Raw genomic sequence first — 25,670 nt, forward strand, 5'->3', positions numbered from 1 at the left:
TTGTCATCACCTGTGCTTCCAACAGTCTGACTATAAATCAGAGGTTCCCACAACCCTGTCCTTGAGTTTGATTAGTTTCCTAGAGCAGCTCACAGAACTGAGGAAACAAGTTTTATTCACTCAATTACCACTCTATTATGAAAAGGCTCTACAGGAACAGACGGAAGAGATGCACAGGGCAAGGTATAGAGAAAGGGCACTGGGCTTCCCAGGCTCTCTCCAAGCGTGACACACTCTCAGCAGTTCCACGTGGTCACCAACCAAGAAGCTCTCCCAAACTGTCCTTTCGGGGTTTTACAGAGGCTCCATTAAACAGGTATGATTGATTAAATCATTGGCCATTGGTGATTGAACAGTATCTCGGGCCTTTTCTCCTCCCCAGAGGTATTGGGAGCTGGACCAAAAATTCTAGCCCTTTAATCTCCAGTTGATCCCTAAGTGAGCTAGGGGCTTTCCAAAAGTCACCTAATTAACATAAGAAAAGACTAATTTTTATATGAACTTCACTTAGGAAGTTCCACGCGAGCTCAGTGCCAGAAACTGGGACAAAGATCAAATATATATTTCTTATTATAAATCACAATATCACATTCCTATTATGTAAATAGGTACATACACGCGTATGTATACACATGTAGGTATTAAAAAAAACCTCTTTTCTGAAAGGGATCACAAAAAAAAAAAAAAAAACTCCTAAAATGGTTATATTTGTTGAAAGGGATTAGGTGAGGGGTCATTTTATTTTTCATTTTGTTCTGTCTTACTCAGCTTTTGTTTTTAACCTATTCCTTTTTTACATTTCAACAAAGGTTATCTGGGCAGGGAGATGTTGAGCCTTTTATTATTTGCATTTTCAATTCCTTTGTGTCAAAAATGTAATAAACATTTTATTTTAAAACAAAATTAAGATTTTAACCTCTACTTTGCACATTTGTGATCTCCCTTGTTGGTTGCCTGGACAAGATGGAGGTTGAGCACCCTCTAGAGCACACTGCATGGTGCTGGGGGCATAAGAAGCTACAGGATGAACAGAGGGCCTCTTTCATGAGTTTCTACAGCATATAAATATTTGATTTTGAAAATAAAACAAAAATCCACCATTATTTTTGTAGAAAACAAACATGGCTATAGAGAATGAACTGAGATCAAATATGAGCCACCCGGATAATTTGCTCTGAAGGTGGAACCCTTCAGATTATACAATCAGACTTTCTTAGGATATGTTTCCTCTCTCTTGCCTTCTAGAAGCCATACCTGAAAGAGTCTATTGATTTTTTTTAGTCTACTGATTTTTAAATACAGCATTTCATTTGTTAATATTGTTTTTGCTAGAAATAATTTAATTACTCTCTGTCTATAATGCTCCTACAATAAGAATTTTGCCTAACTTGTACAAGATCATGTCCTCAGTGCCTAGAACAGCACCTGGCTTGTAGTAGGACCTCAATAAATATTACTGAATCAAACAGAAATGAATGAATGCTAAAGCTAACTAAATGCCCTGTATGGTAATGTTTTTATTATTAACTCATGAATTCCATCTGTAAGTATATACCTTGGTGTAATCACATTTGATGGATAATCAGATCAAGGCTAACTGAAAAAAAGTTCATTACTGAGTTTTTTTTAATACTAAGTAGATTGACTTTCTTTCTATTACACACTTTTAGATAATATAGTGCTTTTAGTATCTGCCCAATTTTGCCCAATATATAGTATTTTGTTAATATTTTGTTATCTGTTGTACGCCATGTCGTTAGTAAATTATTTTGGAAAATTGAATAAGTTCGAGAACAAATTAATTTCTTTATAACCGGGCAGCCCGGGTGGCTCAGCGGTTTAGCGCCGCCTTCAGCCCAGGGCTTGATCCTGGAGACCCGGGATCAAGTCCCACATCGGGCTCCCTGCATGGAGCCTGCTTCTGTCTCTGCCTGTGTCTCTGCATCTCTGTGTGTGTGTCTCTCATTAATAAATAAAATCTTAAAAAAAAATTCTTTATAACCTACTTTAAGTTATTTGAAACAAAAAGATAAATTAAAAAAAAAAACACCTGAAAACAATGGGGACAGAAAGTTTTCTAATTCATAAATGCAAACTCTACCATTGTCAAATGCCTTTAAATGTCATGAAGTTCTACCTGAAACCTTTATCTTTTGTTACAGCCAAGCCCTGTGTTATGTCCTGGAGTGACACAAATATGTAGTCCTTTTATGAAATGACTGCACTTCAAATATATGAACATTGTTGAGTCCCACTTAAGTCTCCTCTTAGACACTAAATCTAAAATATTCATAATGCTGATCCAAAACCCTTCTTTTTCCTTCCATTGTCATAAGCCCACTAAATGAAGAAATGAAATCCATTATTCACATTGGGTATTAATGATCTACTGCAAATTAATTTATGAAACTTCCAGTGTCCCCTGTTGCTTCCCCACTCAACAAAATCAGAAACGCCTACCCTAATATTAAAGTGGGACATTTATGGTTATCTCAGAATTCCCAATAATGCTCCAAACCGAGGAGAGTATGTGGCAAGTCCCCCATCATTCCTAAAGATAAGAATACCAGAATCTGGTATACCAGATATACCCATACAGTAATGACAAAAAAAAAAAAAAAAAAACATGAAAAACTAGGCCAGAGACCATTTCACATGCAGGCTATAGAAGAAAAGACGGGAAATTCTAGAAAGTATTGATAAAAGGACATTTCCAGGAGTAGAAGGTCTTTGGACTTTTCCTCGTCCCTTAGAGGAGAAACCTGACCTCCTCTCACCACCCCTGTCAAGTTGAGGATAGGGCCAATATAGACAAAAGAACCAACAATGGACATAGGAGAAATTGCAAGGAAGCAAGAATGGCACTGCTGCCCTGTGCCAGATGCTTACTGAGGGGAGAGAGCACTCACTAGGCTGCAAAGGAGCAGAGTGCACTCTGTGAGACTTCTCTGAAACATCACAGTACATCATGGTATATTCCCTAGAACTAGGGAGGGGGCGGGGATAAGAAGACTGTGTAATGAACCAGAAATAGCACTTGCTTGAGGACTGGAAACAGCAAAGGTGGGGAGGCTGCCTAGAACAGACCACAGCAGTAGGAAGAGAGACAGTAACCAGCTGGGCAAAGCATACTTCAGTTCTGTGATGGGGCGAGGCCCTGTCAATACCACTTGGGCTGGGTACATGCCTCAGCGGAATGCCATCATACTTAATTCATCTTGAGGGAACCAAAGAAACAGACTTCCAGGGTGAAGGGTCCAGCAATAAGAGGCTGAGGGGAATATGCTTAGGGGCAGGGGCTGGAAGTATATACTCTGAAGAACTCCCTCCCTTAACCTGTCCAGCAAAAAGACATAGTTCGTGGGTGTCTGCCATGACCCAAGGCACTGAGGGCTGGATTTCATCAGCACCAGTATGGTAAGACTCCCTAACCCTGTAATGCACTAGTTCTAAATTCACCCTGACTCTAAAAAGGCCAGAAGTACGGAAGGTGAGAAGGTTAAAAAAAAAAAAAAAAAAAAAAGGAGGTTAAAAAAAAAGTGAAACAGACCATGCCCTCTTCCCCACTGGTCCTGCCTATTTTATCATATATATGTACATTCATTAAGGGAAAAAGTATAGTGTTCAATGTTTTAAAATCAGGTTAGGGGCGCCTGGGTGGTATAGTCTGTGAAGTGTTTGACTCCTGGTTTCGGCTCAGGTTGTGATCTCAGATGCATGAGACTGAGCACCGAGTCAGGCTTTGCACTGGGCGTGGAGTCTGCTTAAGATTCTCTCTCTCTCTTGTCCTCTGCCCCTCCAACCCCAGACCTCTTCTCTCAAACAAATAAATCTTTAAAATAAAAATTTTAAAACACAGATTAGGCCTAAATTGGGAAAGAAGGGAATCTGGAGTTTTACACTAGATTGCCCTAAATTAAATTAAATACAAAAAATCAATCCTATTTACTACATAATTTACAATTTTTGCAACTAAAGGTGACTAGAAAAACCAATGATGCTGTCAAAGGAGAGAGGAGAGATGGGGAAATGGAGTTATGTAGGATGGCATTTCATGTACATAATCATTAAATTCACACCACTCAATAAAGAGATTACAGTAACAAAACAATATTTTAATTGTAAAATTGGGCTAAAAGAAAACAAGAAAAGCCAGGTCCTAGACACAGAGCAAAGGCAGGATGGTAAAGCAGGTGAGATGGTGCTACACGCTCCTGGACAACAGACTCATGCCCTGTGCCACGGAAGCGAGTCATCAGCAGCAAGCAGAGCAGAACCCTAGAAAACTCAACTTACAAAATCAAGAAAGTAACATAAAGCCAGTTACATCAAGGGTGGGCACAGGTCTGAACTGACACTACCTCTGTGATTCAGAATCCTGAACTAACGACTAAATCAAGAAAACAAAAGACGAAAAGAACCAAAGACCAAGAGAATTCCTGAGGTCCTGAAAGAAGCAAATGCAAAACTTCACTTTAGGGTCCCTTCAACAATCCAGAACACAGTGGATTTCCAGATAAAACAACCTCTACTGAACAGAAGTTTACAATAGAAAATTACAAATGTGAGAAAGCTGTATATAACAACAGCACTGTTATGAAGCAGTTAGGAAAGAAGAAGAAACTGAGTATTTCATAATACAGTAAAAAAGAAATACTAGTGGGGCACCTGGGTAGCTCAGTTGGTTAAGCGTCCAACTCTTTATTTCAGCTTAGGTCATGATCTCAGGGTTCTGGGATTCAGCCCTGCATCAGGTTCGGTGCTCAGCAGGAAGTCCACTTGAAATTCTCTCTCTCCCTCTGCCTCTGCCCCTCCCCACCCTGTGCTCTCACCCTCTTCTCTCTCTCAAGATAAATAAATAAATCATTTTTAAAAAGAACATCCTAGTTTGAATTCAACGCCTAGAGTTGGAAAGTAACACTTGAAAACTTCTAGAAACAAATGAGACTATTTTTAGGCCTTCAAAAAAAGGAGACAATTTTTAAAATAAGACACAAAAAGTACAAATGAAAAAGGAAAAGCTAGTATTGCCATGCAACAGACTTCTGGCCCCTGAGATATAAATTGATATATGCTTGATGGTGAGGGTTAGGGAGGTGAGTTTCTGGCACTGCCCTTCTTCCGTTCCTCCTGCCTACAGCAGTGAAAGCTATTGGCATCCAGAAGAGAAAGGCCGGTAGCAGTACAGAGATAGCCACTCTAATATCATTGAACCACAGAACAAATGCCAGCAACCCCCACCTCCAGGCATCTTGGTATATGAGAAAATAAGTCTCTGCTTGTTTAAGCTACTTTTAGTCTGATTTTTCTATTACTTGAAGCCTGATACAATCATGTTCCGAAATGAGGCAGAAAATAAGAAAGGGCTAATCAGGCAGGTTAGATAAATAAAAAAATGCTTCTTTAAGATATGTTTGAGTAGGCATAAGTTTTATTTAGCATAATCTCTTGTTCCCATTGCAGATAGCATAAGACATTATTGAAAAAAAAAAAAAAAGGAAAAGAAAATTGACTATTAGTAGTGAATCAAAGCTGCATTCTTACCCTGGAAAAGTTCTTCAACTATTTAAATTTATGTCACTCCAGCCTCTGATTCACAAGGAGAATATAATAGTTTTCAATTTTCAATTTTTATTTAAATTTTTACCAAAATTTAAATTTTCATTTAATATTTATTTCCTTTCAAAGCATAGGTTCAGTTTGAAAAAACACAGACATCAAAGATTGAATTCCAATCCTTGGTCTTCTATTAAATACAGAAACATAAAATATTTTCTTTTGACTTACTGGTATTTTCCAAGTTGCTATATGCTATGGAAATGCCAAAAAAAAAAAAAAAAAGGATTTTAGAAAAGTTTATTCCATTTTCTTTAAAGGCCAATTATATAATTGGCTTCTTGAGAAGCACCTTACTTGCTAAAGCATTTTAATACTACCTAATTACCACTATTTTCACTGTATAAATCTACTAACAAGTAAAATATGAGTTATATATTTCTATATTAAATATTTAAATACTATTGAACCATACCACAGAAAAGTAAATACATGGGACATCAGTTAAAATGTGAGTTTATACACCATGTTCAACATTAAAGGGGCACTCTTCATTTTATTCTATTATTTATGTTAATTGCACTTTTTAAGCAGCAGTGACAAAAAAGTAGAACATTATTTTACAATCATTGCTGAATATTTTTTTTGTCAACAAACAAGTACAGATGAAGACTACAGAACTACTACAAGGCATTCCCCAATTTAAAGAAAGATTACTTTTAGAACATGAACCTTTAAATGCACCATTTTAAGGACCACTTTAACTCTTTGTTTAAAAACATTACAGGAATGAACATAAGTTCATATAGATGCAAGGTGCTAGTAAATACATCCAGCTGCTTTTCTCAGAGTCAGCTACATTTCTTGCCTGCTTCTACAGGTTCATTTCTTGCTACCAGTGGAAAAAATTATTTAATATCCTTAATCTTGAGGTGAATGGGGGGTGGCTATTCTTGTTTGTAACTATTCATCTCAATTCAGGCAAGGAAAAAATATATTCAAGTTACCGTTTCTGGGTGCTAAATTGAATCAGGTGTCCTCTCCTCTTAAGAAAATTAAGTTGCTTTTGTGCAAGAGTGTTTTAATGAGAACAGAGCCCGTCGACAGTGATAAATGGGAATGACACCAGAGAGAGCATGTAAGCAGGACAATATGTGCATGTTACAGTCTTACAGCCTATTTTTCACTGACTATTCTGAATGACTTCGCTGTTTCTTAAGGGGCCTATTAATCTCAAATTTAGTTATTACACAACGTTTATTTGAACATATATTCTGCGGATGATGACAGTTAATAAAGGAAATCTTTCACAAGCTGTATTTTTACATATTGTTCCGACTACAGCTCCCAGTCATTTGATGGTATTGATGGAATAACCCACATTGTGCTGAGGCTTTTAAAAAAAGGCACATATATTCAGATTCCTTTCTAAGCACATGGGGACTCTTAAATAACCGTTAAAATGCATACAAAAAAATCCATCTACAAAATGGTAAAAGGACACCTTAACTGTCCAACAAAAATTGTTTAATATGAAAACTGATCCTTCTAAGACAAAACAGACACCTTTTAACACTTTTAAAGCTTTGCTGCGTAATATCCAATAGCTCTTGCATAGCAACCTACCATTTTCACCATACGCATGGCATGGAGGAGGGAAGACAAAATCAATTTTCTTGAGGTGTAAAAAGAATCAAGTAACATGGCTTTGATTTTCTTCTTGGTATGCTTTTTTGATAAAATAGCACATACTTAAAATAGTGGTGATCCTGAATTTCTCATTTCTTGTAACATAGTTAAAGGCTAACGAGGATTACTTTAACATTTCCTAAAAACAATTATTAGCTCAAGTAACTTCATCAGTTGAGATCGTGATTCTTGCTCCAAGAGAAATATGTTACACTTTAAGTATAACTGTTTCATACTGACAAAACCTACTGATCTTAACAGGAAATATTTATACTAATTCAAGATTTTTTAAACCTTCCTCGTAACTGAGATGAATATAGACTTAGTAGAACACTTGCAATTTCATCCTCCTGAAATCTCAGTCTTCAAAGGTGTTCAATTTCAATGAAATCAGAATTTTCAACTGGTAAGGGCCCTTAGATACTATGACAATCCCTTTATATGTGAAGAAATAGAACTCTAGAGAGATAAAAGCATCTTTCCCAAGGTCATATTGGCTAGTGGCAAAGCCAGAATAGAACTCATCCACAGATGTTCCTTGTACCCTCTCTATTATACCCACACTGTCTATTTTATATGTTATTCTTAACAGATATTTATAAATATGTAATATAAAAGGGCATAAACTAAAACACCAATAGTGGTTATGTTGGGGTAACGGTTATCAATTTTTTTTCTTTGTGATTTTTTCCTTGATTTTCAAGGTTTTTGCACTGATTATATATGTTTTAGAAAAATACACACAATAAATAATATATTAAGTACAACAAACATTCTTTTATCTTTAGGGAAATCTTAATGCTGTGCACATTATGAGGGGCTCAATGTCTGACTAAAAATTGAAAGAAATTGAAGATAATACCAAGAAAAAAACTACCTCGACTTACTTGTTAACACTGAATACTCAGGAACAGACTGTGGTTGTAATTCAGATTATCAACTATTAAATTGAAAATACATATCATTTATTAATACCTTATTAAGCACTTGTGAATTTCTAAGATGAAGCTGAATAAAACCTACTCGAAATATTCCACACTACTTAACATTGTATCTTTTTTAAAAATGCCAAATTCTCAATGACCTGAAGTTTAATTGTTCTTATCTTTTGGATTTTTTATGTCCTGTCAAGAAGGAATAAAATAAGTGCTCCTTTAATTATTTATTTATTCAACAGAAGTTTATTAGCTTCTTACACTAAGCACTGAGAGTACAAAAATGAATGCCAGAGTATCTGCTCATAGTATGAGGCTAGACATCATAATGGCTATAACACAATAAAATCAATGGGATCAGAGTTATGGAAGCACAGAAATTAACTACTAAAATTTCCTTTAAAGTGGACTTTTTCAATACCTCCTAGTGATAGACAACGAGCACTTTTCTGATCAATTAATGGAAGCTCTCCTTAATGCCAATCCATGAACTAAGCTCTCAGCACACCAAGAGAGAAACTGGCTAAGAATTCCCTTACCACTTTTTTTAGAAGGGCATCCACAAAACATAAGTGACAACCTATGTCAAATCATCTAGTGTTTCTTACAAATTTTAGACCCTAGCTACCTACCTCTGTTATTTCTGCTCTTTTCCATCCATTAGGTCTGGGAATCTCAGAGCTTCTTAAGAGGACAATGGATCAATCCCTCAGCAATAACTCTCTCATCAGCTTTTCATTAGCAATAAAACAGCTTTCCTACCATCTTCTGGGAAATAACTTACCATAGATTCACAGAACGGAAATGGACTTTTGCAGATCATCTAATCAAGGCACTTTTCCTCAAAAAGGATTACACTGAAATCAGTAACAAAATGAACCCCCCTATCCTATTCTTCATATCTTCAAGATCAAAGATTGCATAATCTCTTTTAAAATTCTAGATTTTAAAAATTTTCTCACTATCAAGTCCTTTCTTTTTCTGAATTAACTTTTCATTTGAGATCATCTTTTTATGTTAGGTCTCCTGAGAAGATTCAAAAAGAGCTGTGTTATTGCTGTTACAAGTAGTATGCTGGTAAATGTTTAATAACTGGCTCTCAGGATGAGGGGAGGAACATCAGTTTATAACATTCGCTGATTTTTGAGCTGTAAATACTCCCCACCATGGCTAATTTCAAGCTGCAAACATGATGTCACTGAACACCAAGATAGGAAGGGATGGCATAATTCCCAAAGTATAAGAATGAGAAGGGCACCTAGCTGAATCAGTAGATTGAGTATCTGACTCTCGATCTCAGTCCAGGTCTTGATCTCAGGGTCATGAGTTCAAGTCCCAATTTTAAGTAGGAGCCTACTCTAAAAAAAAAAGGAAAAAGATGAGAAAAAGAAGGACAAATTAAACACAAAATAAGTACAGGAAAGAAATTAAGTAAAAATATGAGCAGAAATGAATGAAATAAAAAATGATAAAGGCAACAGAGATCAATGAAATCAAAAGCTGGTTCTTTGGGAAAAAAATCAGTAAAACTGATGATAAAGCCTTAGAAAAGGAATTGGAAAGCCTTCTCTGTAAAGGGCTACTGTTCTATTTCAACCCAACTAGTCTAAACCAACTGAATATTCTGCAATAGAATTCTGATGCTAACCCTGGAGTTAGCACAGCATAGACCCCACAAGTTCAAAGCTCAGTCCTCCACAAGACTGCCATCACTTCAGAGGGCAGCTGTACTCTAGGAATCCCCAGGCCACCAGCACTCCTAACCAACAGGCTATAAATTTAGGAGTTCCCAAGACCCTTTTGGGTTCAATAATTCAATAAAACAGCTCACTGACCTGACCTCACTGAAAGCTATAGTTAAGATTACACTTTGATTATGAGCAATACACAAAGAGGGAGGTCTGGGAACTTCTGTGCTCTATCCCCGTGGAGTCAGGGTGCATCACTCTCCCAGTAGATGAATATGTTCACCAACCAGGAAGCATCAGTGAGCTTCAGTGTCCATAGTTTTTAATTGGGGTTTCATTATAGGCATAATTGATTAAATCATTAACCAAGTGATTGAACTCCATGTCCAGCTCCCTCTCCTTCCCTGGAGGTGGAGTGGCTGTTCCAGCACTCAAGTCACATGATTGATCTTTCTGGTGACCAGCCCATATCCTAAATTTATCTAGGAGCCCATCAAGAGTCATCTAATTAGCATAACAAAACACTCTATAATCACTCAGGAAATTTCAAGGGTTTTTGAAACTCTGTGCCAAGAAACTAGGACAAAGATTAGATATATATTTTTACTATACTAGAGCAACATAATAAATATTTTAGGCATTGTAGCCCATATGATCACAAATCCTTAACTCTACTATTATAGAACAAAAGCAGCCATAGATAATACATAAGTGAATGAATGTGGTTGTGTCCCAATAAAATTTTATGCATGGACACTAAATTTTTATTTTCATTTAATTTTCATGTTTCATGAAATTTTACTCTTTTTGTTATTTTTTTCTACCTGATAAAAAAATGTAGAGGGACACTTAGGTGGCTCAGTCAGTGAGGCATCCAACTCTTAATTTCCACTCAGGTCAAGATCTCAGGGTCCTGAGAGAAGGTTCTGCACTGGGTGTGGAGTCTGCTTAAGATTCTATCTCTCTCTCTCTGCCCCTCCCTGCTTGCATGTGTGCACGCTCTCTCTCTCTCTCTCTCTGCCCCTCCCTGCTTGCATGTGTGCACGCTCTCTCTCTCTCTCTCAAAAAAAAAAAAATATATATATATATACATATATATATACAAACCATTCTTAATTCACTTACTATACATGCAGCAAGACTGACTTAGCCTGCAAGCCATAGTGTGTCCATTTCTGCTCTAGGAGGAAAAGAAAAGATAGAAATGACCAATATCAGGAAAGAAGTGACATCTTGAGATCCTTCATCCTTCAGATATTTAAAGGATGAGAATACTGTTAACATATTACTTGATTTCAACACTTAATATAAAGCTACACTAATTAACAGTGTGGTACTAGCCTAATGACAGATGTATAAATCAATGAAAGAAAATAGTCCAGAAACAGATCCATATAGTTATGATACATTGATTTTTGACAAGGGTGCACAGTAATTTAATGGGGAGAAAATAATCTTTTTGGTAAAAGTGGTACTGACATCTCTAAAACAAAACAAAGCAGAACTTTAATTCTTACCTCACACCATACATAAAACATAAGTTGGAATAGATCATAGAGCTACATATAAGAGCTAAATCTATAAAACTATTAGAAGAGAATATGAAGAAAATCTTCATGACTTTGGTTGAGGACAGCATTTATCAGATAGGATACAAAAATTGTAACTTTAAAATTTAAAAATGATAAATTGGTCTTCATTACAATTTAAAACTTCTTTCCTTCAAAGACATTGTTAAGAAAATGAAAAAGCAAGCCACAAATTGAAAAACTATGTTACATACATATATCTTTTTCAGATATATGTTTTGCAAATATATTTTTAAAAAATTCTTACAACTAAATAAGACAATACAATAAAAAACAGGCTAAAAGATGTGAACAGACATTTCACTAAAGAAGAGCTATGCATAGCAAATCAATGCATGAAAAGATACTCAACATCATTAGTTATTAGAGAAATGTAAATTAAAATAATAAGATACCACTATATATCTACTAGAAGAGCTAAAATTTTTAAAAAATAATAATAAAAAAAACTGATAGTTCAGTGCTAGTGAGGATATGGACCAAATAGAACTCTCATATATTGCTTGGATGGATCCAAAATGATACAACCACTGGGGGAAAAAAAATTAGCAGTTTCTTTTAACATTCCACCTATACTTACAAGTGATCCAGCCATCGCACTCTTGGATATTCATCTTGTATGAATCTTGTATGTTCATACAAGAATGTGTACTGAAATGTTAAGAGCAGCTTTATTTATAACAGCCTCAAACTGGAAACTATCCAAATGTCCATCAAATGGTGAATGGATTTACACATTATGATACATCCGTGCAATAGAATACTACTCAGCAATAAAAAGTAATGAAGTATTGGTATATGTAACAATATGGGTGCATCTCAAAAGCATTATGCTAAATAAATGCAGCCAGATACAAAAAACTACATACTATATGAGTCCAATAATATAATATCCTCAAGAAGACAAAACTATACAGACAGAATTCAGATCACTGGTTATCAGAGACTGAAGATAGGAGAAGGAAAAAGAGGCATAAAATAATTTTTTGGCATGATGCCAATGTTTTGACTTTACATATATTCCAAAATGAATCATACTATATACTTTAAAAGGGTGAATTTTACTGTCTGTGAATTATACATCCATCAACCTGACTTTTAAAACCTTTAAAAATTTAAAAAGTAAACAAAAAATGAAAAATATAACTATATGACATTATGTTTAACTTTTCCATTACTTGGTTTTAAGGTTTATACAGAAAATTTCAATAAATAAATATTAGTAGTATGCCTTTACCTAATAGAAATATAATTAAAACCACTGAGTTACTGTTACTACTTATTACCTATGAAAGCTGAAGCTTCAGAGCTCTGCTTGTAATTTGTAAAAATGTCTTTTAAATCATTATTTTCAACAATAACGTAATGGGGATACTTAAAGACTATGGGTTGATCTGACATTCAAAAAAGACACTCTTCTTTCATACTTATTTAAAGATGATAAAGATTTCATATTAAAGAAAACATTTTAATTTAAAATCATTGGGGATCCCTGGGTGGCTCAGCGGTTTGGCGCCTGCCTTTGGCCCAGGGCGCCATCCTGGAGTCCTGGGATCGAGTCCCATGTCGGGCTCCCGGCATGGAGCCTGCTTCTCCCTCTGCCTGTGTCTCTGAGCCTCTCTCTCTCTCTCACTCTCTCTCTCTCTCTATGTCTATCATGAATAAATAAATAAATCTTTAAAAAAAAAAAAACCTCAGGGGCACCTGTGTGGCTCAGCTGGATGAGTGTCTACCTTTGGCTCAGGTCATGATCCCAGGGTACTGGGATTGAGCCCCGCATCAGGTTCCCTGCCCAGTGGGGAGTCTGCTTCTCCCTCTCCCTCTGCCTGTTTATACTCTTTCTCAGTCAAATAAATGGTTAAATAAATAAATAAATTTAAAAATATTTTTAAAAATCTCAGTGTCTTCATTTTATATGGAATAACAATATCCAATTCACAAAATTTTCTGAGTATTAAATGAGATATAAAACCTCTAGGTATCCTACAACCATACAAAGGACCTTATAAAGTAAGGCCCAGCAAGCCTTCATTACACTGGTATTCATTCCAAATCCCTGAAGAATTTAGATTGTACATGGAAACAAACAGCAGGAAAAGGTTCCCTAATGAACTTACCATTTCTAAAAGGGTTACCACAGAAGATATTTTCTCTTCCCACACTCACACTCTAACTACCTCACAATAATATCTATCTCTGCTTTGGTTGGTTGACTCTCACTGATTGCACGGTATTTTAAACCTGACAATACATCACAAATAGAACATAAATAGGTTGCTAAATATAATTGTGAGTCTTACAGAAGATGCAGGATTTCATTAAGTCGGTGAAATTAAGCACAAAGTTAATGACAAGTAAGAAAAAAATAAATGACAGGACCGGTGCTTAAAAGGAGGGTAATTAGACTATTTCTTGAAATGAGAGCATTGGAAAAATTTACAAAACCTCCACTTTTTTTTTTGCAAATTTGTATCTTTATGATTGTGTAGCAAAATAAACAGGATGAAAAGATGTGACATCATGTCATCTTAACATTTTTCGAGAAAATTATCTTGATCCCTACCTTCTAAAACAATATGCCAAGAATCAGTACAGAATTATAATATAACCCAAATTTTGTTAAATGAATCATACATTTGTTTTCATCATTTAGTTTCATTTTTTCAAAATAAAAGCTAAACATATTTTTCAGTAATTACTAGTAAATGTTAATTCTTTCAAAGCAAATTGATTTTATTTTATTTTATTTTATTTTTTAATTTTTATTTATTTGTGATAGTCACAGAGAGAGAGAGAGAGAGAGGCAGAGACACAGGCAGAGGGAGAAGCAGGCTCCATGCACCAGGAGCCTGACGTGGGATTCGATCCCGGGTCTCCAGGATCACGCCCTGGGCCAAAGGCAGGCGCCAAACCGCTGCGCCACCCAGGGATCCCAGCAAATTGATTTTAAATGAGCTTTCTCTTGTATCATTTACCACTGAATAACGTGGACCTGCTCTTTTATGATTCTAGTTACTCAAGTTTTTATGGAGGGCAGAACAGAGCAATTCTTTTTTCCTACAATGGCAGAGTTGAAGTTAAAACATAAAATGGTTGGACACAAGCCCAATGTAGGATGTGACTTGCTCAAGATCACACAGTTTCCCGCAGTGGCGAGACAGGATTACAAGAACTTCCAAATGCTCTTCCTTCTCTAGGCCGTTAATCTTTATTTGATTCCAATATATTATGTAGATAAGATATATATGAATATCAAAAATACATGGAATGGAAATTGTATAGACACACTAAAATGTAAAACACTAGTCAGCAAGCAGTGGAGCACTAAATCGACTTCAAATTTTTATTAAGGTTATCCTTCTGTTAGTGATTGAAGGTATATTAGCTTAGTGGGCCATGCAATAGCTGTAGCACCACAACTAATGGACTGCCAAGACATGATTTAATAAAGAGGCCCAGCTGAACAATGGTGTATAAGTAACTCTGACAACCTAAGGCTTTCTTCTGGTCAAACGTTTTATATCTGTAAGTGACTTTCTCTAAAAAAATTACCTGAGAAGATACTCTCAGAAGGTTTCACTGTAATAACAGCAGCCCAAACATTCTTATATAAGTTCAGATTCTCACAGATCTTAAGATGTGATTAAAAAAAAAAAGTTTAAAGGTCTTGTCCCCAGATCCTTCCACAGGCACCATTTATAACACGGTTAGGGGTCTAGTTAAACAACACTTCCAGCGACTACAATGTGTATGTCTTTTGGTTGAAGTAAATTAAAGAAACAGAGCAACTTTTTAAATGTTGTCATCAGTATTTTACTCTAAAATATGAGCAAAGAAATTGGGCAGTGAGGAGAAGGATGAAATAAAAATATGTATTAAATACACATTTCTATAAAATGTTACGTGGACTCTCCATCTTTACAGCATGGAGTGACTTGCACACTGAGAAAACCAAAGTAGTGTAAAGGAGGAAACTATCAAATGAGCAAAGATTTTGAAAAGTAGTAATTTGTGTGATAGATGAGAGTTCAGGGAAAAGATGCCTCTGCATCTCTTATAATCTTGCAGGAAGTGTTGCAGTAAGCAGCAAAGCCTTACAAATGTCCAAACACACACCATGACCCAGCAATTCCATTAAAAAAAATTATCTAAGAAAATAATACAGATCCGAGAAAAAATTTAGTTAAAAGGATCTTCATTATAACATTATTTTTTTAATAGCCAAAATTATCAAGGACTGAAACAAAACGCTGCATATCCACACATGAGAATAGTTAATAGTCCTTAGAAACAGTGTTTTAGAGCGCTATGGAGAAATGATCACGAATTGCTAAGTGGGTAAATAGGATTACAAAACAGTATGCATTATATGATCTCATTTTATTAAACATATGTACAAAAAATATCTGGGAGATATACATAAAATATTAATATCATTATCTGACTAGGGGGATTATGGTATTAGTTTTATTTAACTACATTTTCTAGATCACTAGGAACACATACTACCTTTATAATAAAAAAAAATAAGATACTAAAAAAATTGTAAACAATACAAGAAGATAACGTTTCCTAGCCATTTTGTAATATTGTATGTTACTAGGAGATGCCACAGCAAATGAATGGTAAGCCTTTTCCTTGATAAGCTCTTAGTCAAAAATTATGTTTATGTGATAATGTGAACCTAACCCAAAAGAAAAAAAAGTCACTTTGTTGAGAATAACAGTAATTTTATGTTATTAGAAAAAGCACCCATAACAGCCATTATCAAAGTAGTCATTTTAGGGAATTTAAATTACAAATAAATGAAGACATTTATGTGGAATGATTTTAGGTTGTAAGTAAAAATGGATAAGGATTTACATACTTGAAGCTGCAGTGTCATAGGTAAAAACAGAGCTTTTATTTCCTTTTAAAAAGTGTTTGTTATACTCACTTAAAAAAAATGTATTTCCTGTGCTACTCCTTGCCATAGCATAGATAAAGTGAAAAACTCTGTTCCAGATGGATAGCCAGATTCATGATTTTTTTCTTTAGGACACTCACTTCTTAGGAAACAAAGACCGAGCTTTCCATCTGAATTTTCACTTCAAACATTTCTTATTAAGAGAACATTTTAAAAGACTTTGAAATTTGTTTCTTAAAAAGTTATGCCTCTGAGTCCAATAAAATATCAGGTAGCTAGTATGTGTAACTAACACACACATGCATATGCACTGTTTTGTGCATCTCATTCATGGTAGGACTCATTCAAAACAAGTTAATGAAGTAATTTTTCCACTTCTAGACACATGTAAAAATAAAGAAATTACTGAAAAATAAAAATAATATCCTTGCACTTAAAACTATGTTTAGGTCACATTAAAAGGGATTCTTGAGGGGCGCCTGGGTGGTGACTCAATGGGTTCAGCGTCTGCCCCCAGCTCAGGTCATGATCCCAGGGTCCTGAGATCAAGCCCCAGTCGAGCTCAGTGGGGAGCCTGCTTCTCCCTCTCCCCTCTGTTTGTGTTCTCTCTCTCTCTTTCAAATAAATAAATAAAATCTTAAAAAAGGGTGGGGGGATTCTTGATTTAAACTGTGTTCCTAGAAAAATTTAAAAATAAAATGAAGCACAGGGCACCTGGGTGGCTCATCTGGTTGAGCATCTACCTGACTCTGATCTCGGCCTCAGGTCATGATCTCAGGGTCCTGGGATAGAGCCCCACATCAGGCTCCCTACTCAGTGAGGAGTCTGCTTATCTCCCTGTGCCCCTGCTCCCATTCATGTGCTCTCTCTCTCTTTCTCAAATAAATAAAATCTTTAAAAATAATAATATAATAAAATAAAATGAAGTACAATGTTATTCCAGTACTAGCCTTTTGAAAACTGTTTTCGGATTCAATATCAAATAATTAGTTTAAACACCGCATGCTCTCAATCACTGAGAGATATGACTGCCTATACATTTTTAAGACTATAAATCTCAAGTTTTATATTCTTTATAAATTAGGAAAAAATAAGGCATTTGTTTTTTTCCAACACTACCTGTTATTTCCATTAATATAGTGAGGTTATCATAGAAAGGCGCTACTTAAATCTGAATTGTCTATACACAAAGTGCCTATTACATAATTATATGTAAAATTCCTTTGTCAGCACATTGTATGGAAGATTGATGTACAACAAAACAGCTGGATTGAAAAACCTCTGTTGCTATCTCCTTTCTAATCATTTTCTGCAGTTCTTAAAGATTCCTGTTCAACTGAAGTCTTTATCAGACACCAAGTGAGTTAATGTCTACTGGAAAACTCTTTAAGAATATAAATGAGAAGGATATTCAAACCATCCCTCCTTCTTTAACCACAATTAGCTTAAATTCTGGATCTCAATTGTGAGCATAGTTTTAAGATTTTTCTAATCTATCCTTTAACCTGCTTCCTCCTCTTCTCCTCTGTATTTCCCTCATCTTTCTAATTTTAAAGTTGAAAGAGGTTTACATTTTTTTTAGAAAAAATAGGGATGCTTTTTAAAACTGTATTCCCTTAACTACTCCTTACATCTACTTTCTAATCCCCAACTCACTTAATTAAATTCAGCGTGAATTTAAATTGCAATTAACATCTTTTGAGGGATTACATGTTCTAATCACAATTATGCAGTGAATATTTGAAACACATACATTTTGTTATATTATCTGAAATGCAAATTGGGGTCCAAAAAGATGTTTAATAAAAATGTATAGTACTGAAGACTTTATTATGGAACCTAAGGGACTAGAAATGAGATTAAAAAGAGTAAAAGCAGTGATACAAGTACAAAAACAAATTGCTTCACCTCCAAAACCCTTGGAAATGGCCCCACTTGGCTCCCATTTAACCTAGCTTCATCACAGTTTAAAAACTGCCTTCCAAGAAGTATTATTAACTAAACTGAATTTCATTTTTTCCTCAAGATTAGTAATTCAAAGGGTTTTTTTTTCTTTTTATATTTTATGTATTTATTTGACAGAGGAAGAGAGGGAGGGAGAGAGAGAGAGAAAGAGAAAAAACACAAGCAGGGGGAGCATCAGGCAGAGGGAGAGGGAGAAGCAGATTCCCTGCTGAGTGGGGAGCTGTCATGGGGCTCAATCCCAGAACCCTGAGATCAGGACCTGAGCCGAAGGCAGATTCATAACTACCTAAGCCATCCAGGCACCCCTTCACAGGGTCTTAAATGTGAGACGATGCATACAATTCTACAAGAGCAAGAGATAAAAACTCTTTTTCTGACTTAGGAATTACTAATAAAGTGATTTAACTTCTTTTACTTTATTTTTCTGTCAAAATATCACTTCACAAGCAGAAGAAAAAAGTGACATTTATTAAGCATCTTCTATATGAGACAGCAGGTGTTATTTCACTTAATTCTTAAAATAACCCCATGAGGTAAGTGTTACTCCATTTTACAGATATGAAAAATAAGCCTCAGGAAGGTAAGTGGTTGAGAGAAATAAGGAAATGAACAGGGGTAAAATCAGAACTCTTAAACCCATGCTCTTGTAAAAGGATGGTAAAAAATGTGAGGCTCAAGAGGAAAGCCTAGGAAAAAGCAGCTGTCTTCAATTGTCCATTTAACTACTATAATCCTCTCAGACAGGCTGCTGGGATTTCAGTAGCCCAAGAAGATACCTTCATCTCTGGTGCAAGCTTGAATAGAATGTTTCAAGAAGTTTCATTCTTGTTGCTCTCAGAGCTCTTTCTGCAAATCCATAGGCTTGTTGAAAGCCAGGTTTACCTCACTGTCTTTCCACTCAGTGTCTGGTAGTCATGACAGGCTTTATCATGAAGAAAAGATCTGGTTTATTAATTTATGTCCTATTTCCTTCTGGTGACTTTCCTTTTTTTAAAATTGAAGCATAATTGATATATAATACTATATTAGTTTCAGGTATACAACATATTGATTCAATATTTGTATACATGGCAAAATAACCACCACATTGTCTAATTACCATCTGTCAACATATGAAGTTACACAAACGTCTTTTCTTGTGATGAGAACTTTTAAGATGTTCTCTCCCAAAAACTTTCAAATAGGTAATATATTTATTACTGACTATAGTCACCATGCAAAAAAAAAACAACAACAACAACACCTATAGTCACCATGCTGTACGTTACATCCCTACGACTTATTTTCAGTTGATCCTTGAACAACATGGTTTTGAAACTGCATGATTCCACTTATAGATGGATTTTTTTCCATAAATATAAGGGAAAATTTTTTGGAGATTTGCAACAATTCGAAAAATGCACAGATGAACTGCATAGCCTAGAAATAACAAAAAAAAATTAAGAGAAAGTTGGGTATTGTAAGAATACAGTATATAATATGTGTAACACACAAAATATGTGTGAATCAACTATTTGTGTTATCATTAAGGCTTCCATTCAACAATAGGCTATTAGGAAAAAGTTTTACAGAGGTTTTTGACTATAAGGACATCAGTGCCATTAACACCCACATCATAGTATAAAGGTCAACTGTATTTTATAACTGCAAGTAACTTTATTATTGGATCTTCAAGGTCTGTGCACATACTAGACTGTTAGTTCCAAGAACTTATTTTTAAGGAAACTAATGCAAATTCCAGTTCTGCCTTTCATGCCCTTAATATGTCAGCTTCTTGATAACTATTCACTATTCACACCATTCTCATATCAAATTTTACTAGTAAAAGAAGGACTAGTTATGCTGGCTCTTACTTTTTCCTTTGAGACTGTCAATACGAGATAATACCAAGTTACAAAGCTGCCTACCCACTCAGCCTTGAAAAACAGCATTAAAAAAAAAAAAAAAACTTGTTAGCATGGTTTTTCTCTTATTTATCCATGATCCATCCTCCTTGATCTATGTGACAGCAGTATGTCTAATGAGACACAACCTCTTACACAAGGATAGATAGGAACACAACCCAAAGATTGGAGGGAGGTGTTTGGGAAAGGAAGGCTGTATTTCAGTGTGGTTTACCACCTAAAACAGCCGTAAGATATGTAGGCACTAGAGGGCGCTACATTTAGCTTACGTAGTTCTGAATCCAGCTCCACAACTTTAACCATATTAAGGCTGCTTCCAGGATGCCTGGGTGGCTCAGCGGTTGAGCGTCTGCCTTTGGCTCTCAGGTCGTGATCCTGGGGTCCTGACATGAGTCCCGCATCAGGCTCCCTGCAGGGAGCCTGCTTCTTCCTCTGCCTAAGGCTCTGCCTCTCTCTCTCTCTCTCTCTGTGTGTGTCTCTCATGAATAAGTAAGTAAAATTAAAAAAAAAAAAAAGCCTGCTTCCTTGTCTCAAAAATGGCTGTAAAATTAGTATCTACTTGTAAGAATTTGTGAGAATTAAATGAGACTATATAAATCATTAGCATAGTAAGTACATAATAAATATTAGCTATCATTAACTGTATTGTCATCAATATTATAGTACTAGGTGGTGAGAACCATTAATCAATGCCTTGCCAAATTAGGGATCCAGAAATAGAGATAAAATTTCTGGTAAATTTGGAAAAATAGAGCCAAATAATCATTTTAAGGTGAGAAGAAGACGAAGGATGGATCTGGGGATGTAAAGCAAACCTTTTTAAAAATGCACTTTTTTAATAATATAACTCAATGGTAATCTTAGAATCATAACCCGTTACATAAAATTCTTTGTTGATATTTAGGGATTTGTAAGACCCAAGAAAAAAGTCAACAAAGAAAATTTTTTTTTTACCATCTTTGAGGAAAAAAAACTTGAAAGAAGGTGAAAGAAGTCTTATGGGGTGCGAGGGGAGAACAGAGGAGTGGGTCCTAACAATTCTAGTTTAGGATGGTGTTTGGAATAAAAGAATCATTCAGGGTGTGCATAAAATTTCCTGAAAAGCAAAGGGTGAATGGGGAACACAACTAGAGCAACAACATAGTCACTAGAGAGGCCAATGGCTTTCAGCAGGACAGAAACCAACTACCCTTCTGGCAAAACATTTGCTTCTTTTCCATAAAGCACATCTCAACCCAGTCATCATTTTTCCAACTCTGGCCTTTCAGAGTAACAGTGTGGGGAGGGTATAAAGAGGTGTGATGGGTTCGTGGAGGTGGGAAGGTGGTCAGGAGAGGCATAAGTTATCACTGGTGTCAGAGAGGTGGGAGAAGGAAAGTCAGTCAGCTTCACAAAGCTGCCAAAAGACAGCTTTTTTTGAGAGCAGTACTAAGTAAAGGCAAGAGAAAACAAGGTACCCTGGGATCTACAGACTTAAATCTGATTATGCTATTAGATTACATTATTACGTGGACCCAATTATTCAGTCAATGAGCATTTGAGGAATTCCTACTGTGTTTAAAGAACTGGGTTGGGTTTTTTTCTTTCTTTTTTTTTTTTTTTTTTTTTGGATATAAAATGTGACTTTTGTCCTTAGTAATACTTAACCTAAAGGGACTATTGGATGTATCAAATCCACAGCTATTTTAAAGGAAACCTAGCATTGGACAAACGTTTATTTAAGCTGAATGGACTACACAGATTTTCTTCAAAGTAGACTTCGTTTAAAACAGAGTTTATTATTTACTCTGTGATGGACTTCTTTCACTGTGCAATGCCTGTATTAGGGCCAGATGTATAACTGTATTCTGACAACAGGCAGTGAAGCAGCCTGCACTGTTGGTTGATTAAAAAGGAAATTAAAAAAAAAAAAAAAAGCATACTCCTTTGACTATTCTCTACCTATCTCATGGTCTTATTGCTTCCTCTAATGCCCTTTCTTGAAAGCCTCAACAATTTAACAACTATTGCTCAAACTTAATGCATTATTTAAAATCCCATTATTAAAGAATGTAGTTGACTAGAGCTTCTCTTGATATATTTCTAGGTGTACATCAGATTCTGAGATTTTATATAATGCACACATTATATATAGCTATAGATATACAGAAATATGTATATATTCATGTGTTCACATATATATTCAGGCATATATATAAATATACACACATATCTACATACCCCCCCAACACTCCATATAGGTAACCAACTAAATAGGTAATATGAAAACATGTTATAAAAGAATTTTGCTGTAACTACAAAGAATTGCTTAGACAGAATTGGTTCCTTCTTCCTATATTCTGTATATGTAAGGTTAAATGCACAATTGCTTTTCAGAAGGGAGTCTCTTTTCTAATATAGCACATGGTATCTACCTCACACTTTAACACAAAGCTTTCAATGGAGTATTAAAATGATTAGTGGGTCATTTTTAAATCATGTGAATTCTTTTGGTATATATATGGTAACCATCTTACTAGCCTATGAATCCTATCCTATACCAAACTTTATATATTTGCTAACCTTAAGAAACTCTTGAAGTTCTTCCTTTTAAATCTGCAAAGCATTATTTAATGCAGGCTGGGCTGTGGATATGAAACACTCATTGACACTAATTAACAATGACCATCATTTCTCAATTTCTCAATGTGCCAGGTACTGTGCACACATTATCTTAACATAATTAAGTAAAAAAACACAAACAAGAGATATATTAAAATAATTCCCAACTATACACTGTCCCTTTTAATTAGTTTAAATAAACAAACATGTTAGACACAGTTACATATACAGGAATATTTGTACGTGTAACATACAAATAAATTTTCCAAATTTGGCATCCACTAAAAGTATTTCCAGAAGCTGTCTAGAATATTGGCCAACTAGATTTTCTTTTCCATTCAATTTTTTAAGCATTTGAAATATGGCTTATTATAAAACTAATTGTTTAAGAACATATGCTAACATTAACCCTTTAGTTTAAATAATGTCTATCTGAATATTTTTGTCTCAAATCTGGTTGAAGCTAAAGTCATTCTCATTTGTTGAGGGTTGGTAAAAAAAAAAAATCTAGAGGAAAAGACAAAATCTTCAATCCATTGAAAGTATACAGCCATACATATTAAAATAATGGTCTGATAGTTGAAAATTATAATTGTTATAAAAGCAATTAAATATCATTATTATGGTGAGCATTTATGACTACTCTGTTAGACAAAATGATTTCTATTCATTATCTTCTCATTTGAAATTCGTATTACACCCATTTTACAGCTGAGGTAGATGAGAGGTAAAGTAATTTATCCAAAATTAGATAACTATTAGTAGAGCCAGAATTTGTACAGACATGTGGACATGAAAGCCAACACTCTTTTCACTATGATATGGTGTCAACATTAAAAACAGCTGAATAAAACAAACAAAAAACTTCAGCTGAAAACAAAATGCTACTGCAATTTGAACCACCACTCATACCTAACTCATAAACCCAAGAAAATACCTCCTACCCCACCCACCTCCACCCACTCCCAAAGATGGATTTTTGCAGTTTTCCAAAGCTGTATCAAAAATAAAGGAAACTAAAAGTGACATCAACACAAAATATAAATCTTTTAGCGCCTAAAAAAAAGAAATAAAACAAAAACAAAAAACTTTCCTATAAAATACAGTGGAATAAGTGAAGGATGAGTATTAGTAAAGAAGGTGCAAAAAAATGCACTACTGTGAGCACTCCACCTGGATACCAATAGAGCATCTCAGTTGAAAATAAATCAACCTAAGTGCCTGTTTTAGAAAACATTGCCATGTTCTCTATAGCAGTGTTAGGAAGGAAAAGCAAGCCCAGAAATTAATTAGGAAATGAGTGGTTTTACAGAGTGCTATGAGAGAAAAAGAACTTTCTAATAAACTTTCTCTCTATAGAGTGCAATCTTCCTACGGATTTCCTTCCCTCATTTACATATCTGTACAGGCCTATTCTTTTTTTTTTTTTCCCTCCAAGCCCCTTTGCCCTTTCAATCATGAAGCATATTACTCCACTGTCAGTGCAAAGCAGTTCCTAACAACAGGGAACCCAGCTGGGATAGGAAGAGGGCAGCAGGCTCATGCATTAACATAATAATCCAACTGTGTTCCCATAGGCCCTTAGGGCAGACAGCATATTAGGTAGGCCTCCCGTGCAGATCCTGGTGGAAGCTGCCGGCTCACCTGCCTATCAACCTGTGGCAGCTACAGCCAGCTCAATAGCACCAGCTCCTGCCAAGCAGTGGTGCCCAATTACCTTACTACAAAAGACAGAAATCCATTTTTCTATGTCTGTTTAATGTACTCAATGCATTTCCTTATTTACGATTTGAATCTACGTTTCTGCATCGTTTCCAGGGGATTGACTTATTGCCTTTTAACTTTTGAAAGTCTAGTTGTCTAAAGGCCATATTGCTGCAGTAGGCAGGAAATGAGACTGAAAACCAAATTTCAAATACCAAAGCTCAGGTTGGTAAAGCTAACTGCTTGGTCATCGGTTGTCTAAAGTGTTTTTTCCATCTATACAACAGAGGTGTGGGGAAGATCTGAATGGCTGTCATCACTATTTCCTTAAGGGGACAAAGGTGGGAGGAAAATCCAATACCAATGTTTTCTTGAAACGTAGGTTTTTTTATATTTCAATCCACGCATATTCTAAGGTTCCCACAAAGCATAAGACTTTGTGTACACTGATGCACTGACCCCCTTCATAAGGAAAGTGTATGGATCACTACAATCGGCCAAAAGAGTAGAGAATCACAAAAGACATGGCAAAATTATTTCTTAATCTTAAATTATCATTGAAAACTTAAAAAAAAAAGCAGGCCCATTTGTATGCTTTTTACTGTTTGCATATATGAAATGCGTGATTTATTTTAATGCTGCTCAGTTCCTGGAGTCTTTGATTTACTCTAAGTGTGGTTTTCTTTCCAAGCCATAACGCCTATCAAATAAGGAAAAGCCAAGGGGTATATTCCACTAAAAAGATATGTATACATGACAAGATCATCTTTAAAACATCATAAATAGATGTTTGAAAGTATAATTCACTTCACTGAATTAAATACAGTGGTCTTGTTCTTTGATAAAATTTCCCCTTACAAAGGTTGCAAAGAAAAGGCACAATCTGACATGTATGGGGAAAAAGTACTTTTTTAAAGTATTCCAAATAATGCTTTTTAAAAGAGCGTGAGGCTACCAATTTAGCTAGGGAAATACTTCCTACTGATCAAGCGTTCTTTGAAAAAAATGAGTTTCTAGAAATGTTGTATTTTGGCTTTTTGTTTTTTAATGGCTATTTTAATAAAAAATGAATCCTCCAGTCAAACAAAAGTGCATTTATCTAACAGTTCTATGAATTTTAAATGTTAGGAAAC

The 25,670-nt window shown here is 35.3% G+C and overlaps 1 protein-coding gene across 21 annotated transcripts in view; it reads right to left on the minus strand.

The window, feature by feature from the left end:
- Positions 1-25,670, minus strand: part of SLC10A7 (solute carrier family 10 member 7) — a 243,748-nt gene that overhangs the window by 172,336 nt on the left and 45,742 nt on the right. For 4 of the 21 annotated variants that reach the window (XR_013350937.1, XR_013350935.1, XR_013350936.1 and 1 more), the window contains exon 5: positions 10,994-11,048. The exons of 16 other annotated variants lie outside the window; for them this stretch is intronic. Coding sequence is in view for 1 of the 5 variants with exons in the window: in XM_077846269.1 (XP_077702395.1) it covers positions 10,994-11,048 (55 nt within the window). In the remaining 4 variants the exon portion in view is untranslated. The remainder of the gene's footprint in view (positions 1-10,993; positions 11,049-25,670) is intronic. One more of the 21 variants, XR_013350938.1, reaches the window with a different exon arrangement.

The sequence above is a fragment of the Canis aureus genome, chromosome 13, assembly GCF_053574225.1.
Source record: "Canis aureus isolate CA01 chromosome 13, VMU_Caureus_v.1.0, whole genome shotgun sequence".
NCBI classification, from domain to species: domain Eukaryota; kingdom Metazoa; phylum Chordata; class Mammalia; order Carnivora; family Canidae; genus Canis; species Canis aureus.